Below are 14,448 nucleotides of genomic sequence, written 5' to 3' on the forward strand. Positions count from 1 at the left end.
TTCTCCCATCCTGTATGTTTTCCTTGGTCTTTTTTTACTTTTCCCCATTTTGATAACATGACACTTGTTTGCATTAAATTCCATCTCCCAAAACTAGCTCCATCTATACACTCTGTCCAGGTCTTTTTGCAGCTCTTTACAGTCTTCCTCCGTCCTCACTTTTCTTATCAACTTTGCATCATCTGCAAAAAGGTTCATATAACTTTTTATACCCTTTGGCATATCATTTACGTATATATATTATGAACATTATTGGTGCCACAAAAAAGGGAGAGATACCAGAAGACTGGAAAGGAAGCTACACTATAACCATTTTTAAAGGGAAAGGAGATGCTTTGAAATATGGTAACTATAGGGGGATAAGGTTACTGGAGCTTGGCATGAAGGTATATGAAAAAGTCAAGGAGAAGAGGGTGAGAAGGATAATAAGAATTGATAAATGTCAGTTTGGCTTTTGCCCTGGGAGATCAACAACTGAAGCAATATATACTATGAGAGGGCTTCAGGAAAGGTTTATGGAGAAGAGGAGATTGTATCAAGTTTTTGTAGATCTAGAGAAAGCATTTGACAGAGTACCAAGGGAAATTATAAGATGAACATTCAGAAGGTAAAGAGTACCAGAAAGATTGGTTGAATCGGTGATAGTACTATATAAAGGTTCAAAATTGAGAATGAAAACAGTGGTGGGAACATCAGATGAGTTCAAAATTGGAGTGGGGATTCACCAGGGATCTGCCCTTAGCCCACTCCTGTTTATAACAGTAATGGAAGAGGCCACAAAGGAAGCAAGAGGAGAGGCACCATGGGAGCTGCTGTATGGAGATGCCGTGGTAGTAAATGCAGAGACAGCAGAAGAAATGAAAGAAAAGTTTAATAAATGGAAGGAAGGAATAGAGGAGAGAGGTTTGAAAATTAATATGGAAAAAACAAAGTACATGGTGACTGGAAAAGAAGCAAGAGAAAAGATTAAACCAGGAAAATATCCATGTGGATGGTGTGGGAAGGGAGTAGGTGTAAATTCTGTCTTGTGCACATGTTGCAGGCAGTGGTGCCACCTTAGATGCTCAGGCCTCAGAAATGTAAGAGGAGTACAGAATTTTACATGCCCAGCTTGTGTAAGGAGACAGCAAGGACAAGAAACTAAGAGGGATGAACTAGAGGTGAATGGAGGAAAGCTGGATGAGGTAGAACATTTCTGCTATCTGGGAGGCGTTCTGGACTGTGAGGCAGGAGTGGAGAGGACAGAGAGAGTGAGAATGGCGGCAGCGTGGTTAAAGTGGAGGGAGGTGGCTAGTCTGCTCGTGAATCGTAGCATCCCTCTAAAGAGCAGAGCAGGGGTGTACCAAGCATGTATAATTAGATCAGTGATGTTGTATGGAGCCGAAATATGGGCTCTAACTAGAAAATTGATGGAGGTACTGAGAGCAAGTGATCGCAGAATGCTGAGATATGTGGCGGGGGTCAGGTGGCAAGATAGCTTGTTCAATGCAGATGTAGCTAACAGATGTGGAGTAGAGGACCTGGAAACAGTGCTCAGAAGGGAAAGACTCCAATGGTTTGGACATGTAAAGAAAGCAGGTGAGGATACAGTGCTGGGAGTTGTGGAGAGATTAGAGGTAGAAGGAAGGAGACCAGTTGGTAGACCTAGGAAAACATGGAGAAGGTGTATACAGGAAGACTTGGAATTGATGGGATTGGATGAACATCAGGCAGACAGAGTAGAATGGAGGAGAGGCATAAAGCATCCAACAGCTCAGGAAGAGTGAAAACGGATGTTAAACGAAATGATGATGATGATGATTGGTGCAAGAACTGAGCCTTGGGGAACTCCACTCTCTACTCTCCTCCAGTTTGATCTCTCCTCTCTAATCACCGTCTTCATTTCTCTTCCTGTTAAGTAATCCTTCATCCACTCAATAACCTTTCCGCCCATACCTCCCCATTGCTGTAGTTTCCAGATTTACCTTTTGTGCGGAACCTTGTCAAAAGCTTTTTTCAAATCGATATACACAATCAGCCCACTCTTCTCTCTATTGCACCACGTCTATTGCTCTTGAATAGAAACATAGTAAGTTAGTGATATACGATTTCCCTTTTCTAAATCCAAACTGTCCCTTATTTATCATGTTTTCCTTTTCTAAATGTTCGACCAATTGTTTTTATTATACTTTCACAAATCTTGCACATTACACTTGTCAAAGAGACTGGTCTATAATTTAGTGGTTCAGTTTAATCTCCACTTTTATAAATTGGTAAAATGTTCGCTCTTCCATTCTAAGGGCACTTTTCCTGTATTTATAGAGCATGTTATTATGTCATAAAGTGGCTCCATTAATTAATTTCTACACCCTTTTAGCACTTGTCCCGAAATTTCATACAGTCCCATAGCTTTCTTCCATCTAAGGTTTTCATCAGCTGCATCAGTTCTCCTTTATCAACCTTTACATGATTTAGTTTCCCTTCATTGCAATTTTCGAGACCCCAGTCAAAGTCGGTTTCTTCCATAAACACTTTATGAAAATTTTTATCTAATATTTCTGCAATTTCTTTGTCCTTTTTGTAGAATACATATTTTTCCTTTAGCCTTTCCACTCCCTCATTTCATTTTAGCTTCCCGTTTATGAATTTATAAAACATTTTTGGTTCTTCTTTACATTTAAAAACTATCCTTCTTTCAAATTTAGCTTCCTCCTCTTTCCTTATTTTCACATAATCATTTCTTGCTTTTATATATTTGTCCCTATTGTTCTTATTTGGTCTTTTCTTTAAACTCCTCCATGCCTTATTTCTATTTCCTCTTGCTGTTTCACACCTCCATCCAAACCATGTTTTCTTTCCTTTAGTTTTTATTGTGTAGAATGGAACATACATCTCTATGCCTCTGTTGTAAATATTCATAAAAAAGTTATATTTCTCTTGAATATTAGTACTCCTCTTCATATCAGTCCAGTCTACCCCACCGAAGAAAGTCTTGAGTCCAACGGAAACTGCCTTATTGTAGTTTTTCCTTTTTTTCCTTATAAGCCTCTTCTCGATATTCACATCCTTCCAAAGTTTTCATCTCCAATAGTTCATGGTCGCTCTTTCCTAAGGGGCACTCATGATTGACTCCTTCATCCAACTCCACGTTTTTTGTGAAAATTAAGCTGTCTTGATGGTTCGTCATCCCCTCTCATCCTTGTTTCTCCTTGCACCCACTATGTCATCAGGTTATCTGTTACCAGCTTCAATAGTTTACTTCCCCACGTATTTTCACCACCCTCCGTTACAAAATCTTTCCATTTCACTTCTTTGCTATTGAAGTCTCCTGTTAATATTACCTTTTTATTATTTTATTTCATCTGTCAGTGCTCGTATTGTATCTTCCAGCATAGCATTATATCTTACTTCATTCCAACTTTTGGTGTGTGTGTGTGTATGTGTGTGTGTATTTACCTAGTTGTGACATACGGGAAAAGAGCTATGCTCGCGCTGTCCCGTCTCCATATCCACTCTTGTCCAAATTTTCCTTAAAATCATGAATGTTTCTTGCACAAACCACCTCTTCCTCCAGCCTATTCCATAGCTCAATGCTTCTGTTTGGGAAGCTAAACTTTTTCACATCTCGCCTACACGTGGTCGCCCTCAACTTCTTTCCATGTCCTCTCGTTTCTCTCTTGTTCCACACACACAGGTCCTCTCTGTCCAAATGCTCCACTCTGCTCGCCACTCTGTACACTGCTATCAAGTCTCCTCTTTCTTTTCTTCTCTCCAGGGTTGTGAGCCCCATGCTATTGAGTCTCTCCTCATAAGTCCTATCTCTAAGTTCCGGTACCATCTTAGTTGCCACTCTCTGCACTCTTTCCAGCTTTCTTATGTTCTTCTTTTCGTGAGGAGATCAGACCACTGCTGCATACTCCACTTCGTATGTGTGTGTGTGTATTTACCTAGTTTTACCTAGTTGTAGTTTTACAGGGCCTGGGCATTATGCTCGTGTGGTCCTGTCTCCGTATCTGCATTTATCCAACTTATCTTTAAAGCTTTGCACACTCCTCGCTGATACTATATCCTCGCTCAGACTGTTCCAAACCTCTACATTTCTTTGCAGGAAGCTATACTGTGTGTGTGTGTGTGTGTGTGTGTGTGTGTGTGTGTGTGTGTGTAAACTATGCCTCTGGTTGTTATGTTTCATGGTTGAAAGGGTTGTTCAAACACTCATTGTAGGAAATAATTTTGTAAAAGTCCTTTTAGCAACTACAGTAACAGAAAAATTTGGCAAGTTATGGGAATACATGTCCTATGCAAGAACTCAACTTGTAATTTAGAATGTATTTTCTTATCATAACAATCTCTCACTAACCCTATTAACCCGCTAGACCCCAGCGACGCACGTGATGCGTCGATAAAATAAGTATCGAGGGACCAGCAATACATGTGATGTGTCACCTACTATCGAGTGTTGTGGTGCCCTAATGGAGTGGCCTAGGAGGCTGATTTTTGGAGTGGACATTTAGGTGGTATGTGGGAACAATATCCCAAGCGGGCAACAGCATAAATGCATCCCACGCCTTGCAGGTCATTGTCTTCAGTTACTGCGTTTCCGTGAACCTATCAACTTGTCCAGCTTTCATTTGTCATCTCGTCGCATGCCACCATACATGCCACCACAATGACATGGCAACAGCTGGCAGCCCATTACTGATAGCCTGGGCATGTCAAGCTTGAAACACCAGACCTGAAAGGGACCTTCAAATGCTGCTGGGGCATTTTCTGACGAATTTTACATTGACACTTTGACAGTAAGGGGTTTTATACTATTTTTCATGTTTTTATGGTAATTCTGACCATTTTAGAAAAAAATATTGGTGAAAATGCCTGGGATTATGGAGTAGTGATGTACACTTATATCCTGGGATTCAGTTGGTTAAGTCTCCTAGATTGCCTTATTCATCTTATTCCCTCTTCCTTTCTTTTTTCTAACAAACTCCGCTAGATCCTCTTGGGCAAACATTTTAATATAAATGATAAAGTACATATCAGTAACCAGACAAAAAAATAGTCAATGCCAAGTCATATAAAAATACAGCAAAAAGAAAAGGAAGGTGATTGTATATGTGGGATTGACACATACAACGATGGACCTGGAAATGAGTTGTTGGGACCAAGTTGAAACCTGAACCCTGTGACCCTACGACCATAATGGTGTGGCCACAGGTGGGCCACACTTTGTAGCACGATCAAGTGGATGCTGTTAAAATATACATCTAATTAGGAACCAAATATAAGAGTATGAAAGTGTTAGTTGTCTAGAATCTCATCATGGAACAGGCAGAGTATATCATGATCAAAAGATTACATTTAATATTGGTTATATAACTTTAAGGTAATGATAAAGTACACAGCACTAGAAGGAATGCTACCGAATATGCTGCATCAAGAAACAGTAATAGACTAATGAAAAATCTCATTCCAGAGTCTTGGGTTCCATCCCCAGCCCTCAGAGGTGTGGAACATACTACATTTGAAACTTCATAATGTATTAGAATAATTGTTATCTGTTTTATACTTACTTGAGATTCCTTACAGACACATCTCTACCCGACCAGGGCAAATTGTCCTGTGATAATTGCTGAAAAAGATGGCAGAGGATTATATCATAGTAAAATTAAAGGAAGTATCTATTCTTGCTTTAAACATCTGTCTCTCAACAAAATGATCTTTTTGAATAATATAGACTCAGTGGTAAGTGAAGTAATATAAAATTGAAGAGGTGCAGCATTGTCTGTTAAAAAATATGCTGTTTGGTCTGTAATGTTGTATTAAGTTTAGCAATGGTGCATATTAGCTCATTAAACTCACCCCTGGAATAACATGATTCCGGAAAGTGAGGTATAAGCAAGTATTTTCAAGTCACTGGAATCTAAAATTCATGAATAAATAGCACAAAATTCACAAAAGTGGCCTCTTCAGGGATGCAACCTCCAAATAAAGTGAGAGCTACCTATTTATTGTTCCTTGTGTTCATGGTCTTAGAGGTAGATAAAGCTGCAGAAAAAGGGGAAGGTGTTCATAACTTTTTTTCCAAAGTAAAATATCCCCAAGAGCACAAAATAAAATCCAAATGTGAAACTTTTATGTGCTAGAGACATTTATGTATTGTAAAAAGTTTGATATAATGGACCTTCTCTGGAATTGATATTTTGTTATATATAGAGTTGAAGGTAGTGAAAGGGAAGCCAAATATTTCTAACATTCTGTACCCACACTGTATTTGATTTATCTTAATGTGGTAACAATGTTACATACCAAAAATCCATGTCCATCAATTCCTCTTCTTAAAAAAGTATCACAGCAATCTGATAACTCCACCTGTGACAAGGAGAAACACACCAGTCTGTCAATGACAATGTAATATAAAATTAACATTACTGCTTCCTAGTATATCTTCAAACAACCCCAAGAACCAATTATCAAGCCACTTTTCAATGCTCAGAACTGTGTCCCTTCTGCCATTTAGTAATGAGCTACCTATTTTTGAAAAGAGGGGACCCAAACAGCAGTCCATAAATGACTCAATACTGGAACACAACCTGTACTCTGGAGAATTCTCTTATGCACCATAAGCTACGATGCCCTCCACTGGGCCATTCTTGAGTGACACACACAAACATAGTATATGCCCAGACCTGCTTCTCAGAAAGTCAGATTGTAGAATAAGGCATCACCTGTTAAACCCTCCTTACCATCTTTTGAGTCAGTCACCCAGCAGTCATGATGGAGGCTGAAAGGTCGAGTTTTGAGAGGAAAGATGCACAGGGATAAGTAGTTTGAAATGAAAAAAGAAAAAGGGTAGAAAAAGCTGCACTCACTCGATTAAACTATTATGTGAGACCCAGCTGAACTCACCTGTTGAAGCCATGCAGCCACTTGCTCAACAGTCCAGTGTTCAACATCATCTTTCTGGGGCACAAGTGTGGCCATGTTTTCTCTTATAGTTCATAGAAACTTTTAAGGTGCCTCTTGCTTGAGCATCTGTGGAAAGCCAGTATGTTGTTCAATCATATATTAAGGTAAAGGTTATGCTTAGCTGAGCATGGCCTTGATGCTCATCTCCATCTAAATGGGCCTTGAGAATGTGGAAGGTAAAAACCCACTACCCTGGGACACAGGGAAAGTGTGACATCCAGATTACAACAGTTTACCTTCCCCAGGTTTCCCTAAGTGCCCATTTATTGTCCAGTTGGAGGGGATGAGCTGGGTGCCTAGCCAACTGTTCAGGTTGAGATCAAACCTGGACTCACAGATCACAGATGCATACGATGAAAGACATCCTTAAGGATAAATATTGAAAGAAAGAAAAGTTAGTTTGGTAAGATATTAGATTCACTACGTAATCCCTTGCGCTCTCCAAATGATGTGCACTTCCACTTGCAGGTTTAGGAAACGAAAGAAAAGGTTAAGTGATAACCTAAAGAGGGGATGGTAGAAGGGCTGCCACATGCAATTTGTGTAAATAAAAGCCTATGTAGTAATTACAAAATTTCAACATTTTGGCACATGTAGTACAATTCTCAAAATGCAGGATTTTAACTGTGGAATTTTGTGGTGTTTATAAGCTTTCCACAGCATTAGAAAGTGCAGAAGAAGCATATAAAAAAGAGTATATGAATAGCACTTTATCTATGATATCTTTACACATTCTCTCTCTCTCTCTCTCTCTCTCTCTCTCTCTCTCTCTCTCTCTCTCTCTCTCTCTCTCTCTCTCTCTCTCTCTCTCTCTCTGTTTGTAGTAATTTGTTATTTTCTTCTTGACATGGGTATAAATATGCAGCATACATGTACGGTATGCATTATAATGCAGTGCGCAACATAATAAATACAAGTATATATCAGCAACCGTAGTAATAATTGTTTACCATTTATATTAAAGTAGTACATAGTATTAATAGTCACAGCATTAACTAAAGGTTAGATATTAAATTCCAGAAAAAAACTAGAACTTGATGTACAACAGGACAAGATGGATTAGATGCAGGGTGGTATTCCAGATTATGATACAGCTAACTTTTGGGGTGATCGGAGAGGAGGCACATATTAATGATGAATACACAGAGATTGAAGTAGGAGGTACTGTACAGTAATACCCAACTTTGTTATTTGGGGATACCTCAAATTTGACTTAACACCACAGGTCTAGAATAAATCTTTATTCAGTGAATGCCATTATGTCCAACTTAATGCCATTCAGCAATGTAGCCTGTGCTAGAATAAAAGGATGTGAGGCTATATTAAAAAAAAGCAGCACAATAGCATGTGGAAAGCCACTGTCAAGTATGCTTCAATCTAGAGACTGAGTTACTCCTGAGCCCTCATTAGCATAGAGGAATGTGGCCATTCATTAATCAATTTTACTCTTTGATTGTATAGACACACACAGGGTAGCTATAGTTAAATTAATATTCAAATTTACCGATAGTTTAGTTTTGTTAGCAACAGATGCAGCTCGTAACTTACTCACATGAGCCTAAATTTCCCGGCACACATGGCACGCCTCATCCTTTGCTTCATTTACGAGCACCGTTGCCCTTACTGCCTCATTGCAAAAGTCATTTTAAAGCATTTTTAAGGCATAATGTCCAATTTACACAAAAAACTGGGTTATGTCATGGCTTTTGGAACCAATTAATGACATAGGGCAGGGTATGACTGCACAGTAATACCTTGGTTTACAAGTGCCTTATTTTACAAGTGTTTTGATTTACGAGCAAAAAAAAAATCACTAAAAATGCCTTGGTTTATGAGCATCCTGTTTGTACAAGTTGAAGACATGAGTGTGGGTTCCCTCTCTTCACTGAAAGATGAGAGCACTCAGAGCAGACAATAATGGGAACAGAGTCTGTCAGTGTTGTACAGTCGCAGAGGTAGCACCCGTGCGCTCGTGTCTGCTTACATTGGTGCTCTATTGTGCTATCTTTGTGTTTTCAGTACTACAGTGTGCATTTATTTTGGTTTGCAGGTTTTTTGGTTTGCGAGCAAAATTACAAAACCAATTAAGCTCGTAAACCGAGGTATGACTACTTGTAATGATGACGATAATGAAAACCAGCAAGACTTGAACAAAAGACAAAATTGCATTCTTAGCATGTATAAAAGTTAACACCTGAAGAAATCTACTGCTGACAAGGATGATAGCATTTATTTATATGTACTTATACGTATATATTTAGGGAATATAAGCTAGTGTTCAAAAGGCTATAGCTTCCCATGATGTTAGTTAATTAAAAATGTAGCGCTATTCTTTTTAAAGAACAGGCCTAGATATAGGTGAAAAAGGCAAAGTATGTGTGGTTAAAATTCATTTAAGGTCCTCTAATTGGTAAATTTTCGGCACAGGTCAACCTTTCAATTTCGATGATGAAAGTATTTTTTTATAATAGTTTTTGATGTGTTTCAAATTAATCTGACATTTATTTTTCTTGCAAACTACTACTTTCTATTGTTCCCCCCTACCCCATTCCAAAAACTAGTGATTTTGGCAAAATAAATAATGCAAATTAATAGGAATCAAATCAAAACTCACCAGTAATGAAAGTTTTCCTCACAGTACAAAGAAATGAGGAAAGAAAGGGCTTGAGCCTCACTAGACAATGAGGAAGGCAGACTCTGCTGCCACCAAATTTGAGCCGCTGACCGCCAGTAATAAAAACATGTCGGTGCAGCGTGAAGCCTATCACATGTATTTATCAGAAACAATTGGAATTAACTAGTTTAAACAAACTAACACTAACCTGACCTAATTATGCTAAATCTAACCTAACCTAGCACAACTTGACCTGTGACCTGTTGCTATAATTAAAACAAACTGAAATATATCTTTAGCATCATCAGTTTGTGAAATATGTATATGGGGTACAAAAGATTAGAATGAAACATGCAAGACGAGTAAGAATTGTCTAGCTTACGAATGACCTCGGCCGAAATAACCTCTAATTTTCAATCGGTAACTTTTCAGAATTTTGATCTATTACAAATCTTTACTGTAAGGGGGGCTCAGTGTGGTGAACAGTTCAGCTTGGGCACTTACAATGGCACTGTGCTGGCCTGTCGAACTGCTGGCCCCGAGTATTAAAGCATCCTTTTATTACACCCACCCACAAGACAAAGCCAAGCACCTCCACCCCCCCAGCATCGCCTTACCCGTGTGGCCGAGGTGCAGTGCCAGGGGCCGCAGGTCTTGGCACACCCCCCGGGCCGCGTCAAGTCCACATATTACACCCAGCCACACCACACTACACATCACACCATACCCAGCCACACCACACTACACATCACACCATACCCAGCCACACCATATCACACATGACACCATATCCAGCCACACCATATCACACATCACACCATACCATATCACATATCACACCATACCCAGCCACACCATATCACACATCACACCATATCACATATCACACCATACCCAGCCACACCATATCACACATGACACCATACCCAGCCACACCATATCACACATCACACCATACCCAGCCACACCATATCACACATCACACCATACCCAGCCACACCATATCACACATCACACCATACCCAGCCACACCATATCACACATCACACCATACCCAGCCACACCATATCACACATCACACCATACCCAGCCACACCATATCACACATCACACCATACCCAGCCACACCATATCACATCACACCATACCCAGACACACCATATCACACATTACACCATACCCAGCCACACCATATCACACATCACACCATACCCAGCCACACCATATCACACATCACACCATAACCAGCCACACCATATCACACATCACACCATACCCAGCCACACCATATCACACATCACACCATACCCAGCCACACCATATCACACATCACACCATACCCAGCCACACCATATCACACATCACACCATACCCAGCCACACCATATCACACATCACATCCAACCATACTACACCTCACACCACAACCAGCAACACATCATATCAAGCCACACCACACCCAGCCTCACCATACCTAACACCCAGCACTGGCAGCAGCAGCAGACCCTGGCGGCACCGGTCCTCGCCCCGCGGCACTCCCTCAGCAAGTGCCGCGGCGGCCTTCAACTTCAAGGCTTCATTTCCTTTCACGGACAATGGAAATATTTCTGGTATTTGTTTGTTTTACTTCTTCTTCTTTTAACCTGTATCTCTTTGTAGCAGGGATGTGGAGTCGGACATAAAAAAAATCAGACTCCGACTCCAGGAAATTTAAAAAGTTACGACTCCGGGCGACTCCGACTCACTCCCCCCCTCCTCCCCCGTAGGATTGAGTGGAGCACATTGAAGGTTTTTTAGAATTTCTTCTTCGGACAAAAATCTGTCACCCTGAGTTTGATCTACTAAATGTCATGTTGAAGATCATCTTTTATGCTAATATTTATCTTCAACAATATATATTTGGTTTATCGCCATTTCTTAGGGGTGAATTTGACAACGGGAAAAAAAAATCCAATTAAAGTGGTTCAATTTGCCTCACAAGTGGGGCCATGCATCAGCTTACGTTGGTAGACAGTGTTTCTCTGGTGTTTGTGTGAAGTGTTGGAAGTGAAAATGACCTAACAAACACTGGTAGCACGTGGTGGGGTATGCTTACAAAAATTAAGGCTTCCCGCATGACGGATCGGGACGGGGAAAACTTGTGCACGACACCGGCTTTGTCGTGCAGACCTAAGTCGATATATATAGTAAGGCTTAGGTGCAGACTAGGAAAATCCTTGCATTATACAGGGCCTGCATTTACGGTTTAACCTGAGGCGCCACTGTCTCCTCCATCCACTCCCTTATCAATTTTAAAAGCAAAGGAAGATCAACATATCCTACAGATGGCGTAATAGATATATGTATCCCGCGGGACGAATCGGGACGGGGAAAATTTGTTCACAACATGCAGCGGCTTTGTGGTGGAATCTATTAAAATCTTTTTATTATTAGACCTGTTTTGACGCTTTAACCGTTAAAGGCGCCGTGCAGTGCTTCCGCGTACGCCCAGTCACACCACATCAGACATCACACCCAGCCACACCCCACGATACATCACACCTAATATATTAGTCACACCACATCCTGCCAGATAACACATATCACACCCAGTCACTCCATACCTCACACCATGCCCAACCACATCACACCTTACACCACACCCACCCACACGTACCACACCACACATCACAGCCAGTCACACTACACCACACCATACCCAGCCACACCACACAACACATCACACTCACTCACAACACATCTCACATCACATCCACCCACACCATCTCGCACATCACACCCAGCCACACCTTATCATACATCACACTACACCACACATCACACTCAGCCACACCACACCTCACACTGCACCCAGCCACACCACTCCTACCACACACATCCACACCACATCTCACCATACCCAGCAACATCATATCACACCTCAGACCCACACCACACTTAGCAACTTCATACCCACAGCCACATCACACATCACACTCAGCCACACCACACATCACCCAGCCACAGCATACAACATAACACCCATTCACGCCGTGCCACACTGCACTACATACACTCGGTCAGTTCACATTACACTACGATTCACGCTACGATCACAGATTCAGCATGACCATTTTTTGTTTTGTTTAGCATGAATTGAACATCCAAACCTCATAATGAACAGGCTGTCCTTAAAAGATAACCCAGTTCTGAGCTCTGAGCAACCTAACACAGATTCAGTGCTGAGTGGAAGCGCACACGAGTAAATTACAGGAATCAGACTCTCCCGGTACGGCACGTGTCATTGGGTACGTCTTATACGACATCGTCTAGCTCTAGTAATTTATCTCATTAATTCACTGATTAACAATCGACATTTCCATACAAAACAAAACCATATTACATGATTTTTTAAAATCTTCCCACAAGAGCTCACATAAAAACTTGCCTCTCAGACATATTTGTGAAAATTTTTCATAAAATGGCAACACTGTTCTAGCAGAGCAGCCAAGTACGTTATACGAGAATTGATTATGTAAAAGAGTCGGAGTCGGAGATATTTTTACCGACTCCGACTCCGGTCAAAAGTAGCCGACTCCGCCCACTTCGACTCTGACTCCACACCCCTGCTTCGTATCGCTTCGTGGGTCCTCCTCCTCCTCCTGGTCCTCTCCCTTGCATGCTTAATAACACACTACGCTTGTCAATGGCCACTTCCTATTTTTGTTGTCTTTTTCTTCCATTCGATAGTTTATAAGTTCGTTTGAGGGTTTTAAGGCCTCATTTGTGGTGCAGATGAGTAATAATCATTATATGCCCTATGTGGCAAGACAGAGAGACAGGCAGGGGGTCGAGGGGGTCGGTGCCACACACTTCATGGCTATTTTCACGTGTTATGATCACTAGTCTTACCTGTGATTATCTTGAAGGTTTGAAGGTAAATAGAAGACATATATATATAAGCAGAAGAGCAGCTGGGTAAGTAGGAAACAATTAAGATGCCGCGGGTCATATTATGGCTATTATTAATTGCAGAACAAGCGAGGCCTCAAAACACTCAAATGAACTAAATAAACTATGAAATGGGACAAAATAAACATACTAATAATAGGAGTCGGCAATAAGGGAAATATTCACTGATCGTATGGAAGTTGATAATTTATTCTGGTGAAAATAATGATACCGAGACGGAGGACGAGGTCGATTATGATGACGTGTTCTGACCTAACCTGACCTATCACCACTATCGATAAGAAGATGCAGAATACGAAGGAAAAAAAAAAGCATAAGTTGATAGAACAAGAATGATATCAGTAGCAGACAATTAACCTACTTCAGCTATTATAAAGACCTCCAGGAGGACTGTAATGAATCTTTCTGACTAAGTAATATCCTGTTGACAAATTAGAACGGCACATTTTTCACACCAAGTCGTCTGGTTATGCAATGAACGAACAACAACGGGTAGGTACAGTAACCACTCACCACTCTGACCACCAATGGTTGTCTCCTCCCAACTGGCGCTTCCCTCAGCTGGGCCTTGCAGGGTTTCTCTCTCTCCCGGCTGTGGTTGCCGTGTCCCGCTGCCTCCTCAACACATTATAGCTATATCCTATTGTTTTATAGGGACAACACCTCCAAACCTTTTCGTTCAAGTCGACTGGAAAAAGCAGACCAGGGCTAGTCATCATACTTCTGAATGGCCCTGCATAAATTTAGGAAACAGCCCACAATAAGACAATCACGAACTTTACATAACAATATTAGGTACTTATATATACATGCACGTATACATAAATAGGAATATTGCTTTGGGGTAGCGGTCTAAGGGCTATCATTTGGGCTCATTGGCAAGTCATATGATATAGATATTGCTAATATAGTATGCATCTCTATGGCTGAGAGGTGCGG

The 14,448-nt window shown here is 40.8% G+C and overlaps 1 protein-coding gene across 13 annotated transcripts in view; it reads right to left on the minus strand.

Moving 5' to 3' along the window:
• LOC126997380 (B-cell linker protein-like) overlaps window positions 1–14,045 on the minus strand; it is a 49,773-nt gene extending 35,728 nt beyond the window's left edge. For 8 of the 13 annotated variants that reach the window (XR_007752065.1, XR_007752064.1, XM_050858447.1 and 5 more), the window contains exons 1-4: window positions 11,033–11,180; window positions 6,886–7,011; window positions 6,286–6,348; window positions 5,550–5,608 (exon numbers count right to left, since the gene is read on the minus strand). Coding sequence is in view for 9 of the 13 variants with exons in the window: in XM_050858447.1 (XP_050714404.1) it covers window positions 5,550–5,608; window positions 6,286–6,348; window positions 6,886–6,960 (197 nt within the window). In the remaining 4 variants the exon portion in view is untranslated. Of the gene's footprint in view, window positions 1–5,549; window positions 5,609–6,285; window positions 6,349–6,885; window positions 7,012–10,176; window positions 10,327–11,027; window positions 11,181–14,022 lie in introns of those variants that run through there. The other 5 variants (XM_050858444.1, XM_050858442.1, XM_050858443.1 and 2 more) reach the window with 5 other exon arrangements.
• Between the last annotated feature and the right edge of the window lie 403 nt (window positions 14,046–14,448).

The sequence above is a fragment of the Eriocheir sinensis genome, chromosome 12, assembly GCF_024679095.1.
Source record: "Eriocheir sinensis breed Jianghai 21 chromosome 12, ASM2467909v1, whole genome shotgun sequence".
NCBI classification, from domain to species: domain Eukaryota; kingdom Metazoa; phylum Arthropoda; class Malacostraca; order Decapoda; family Varunidae; genus Eriocheir; species Eriocheir sinensis.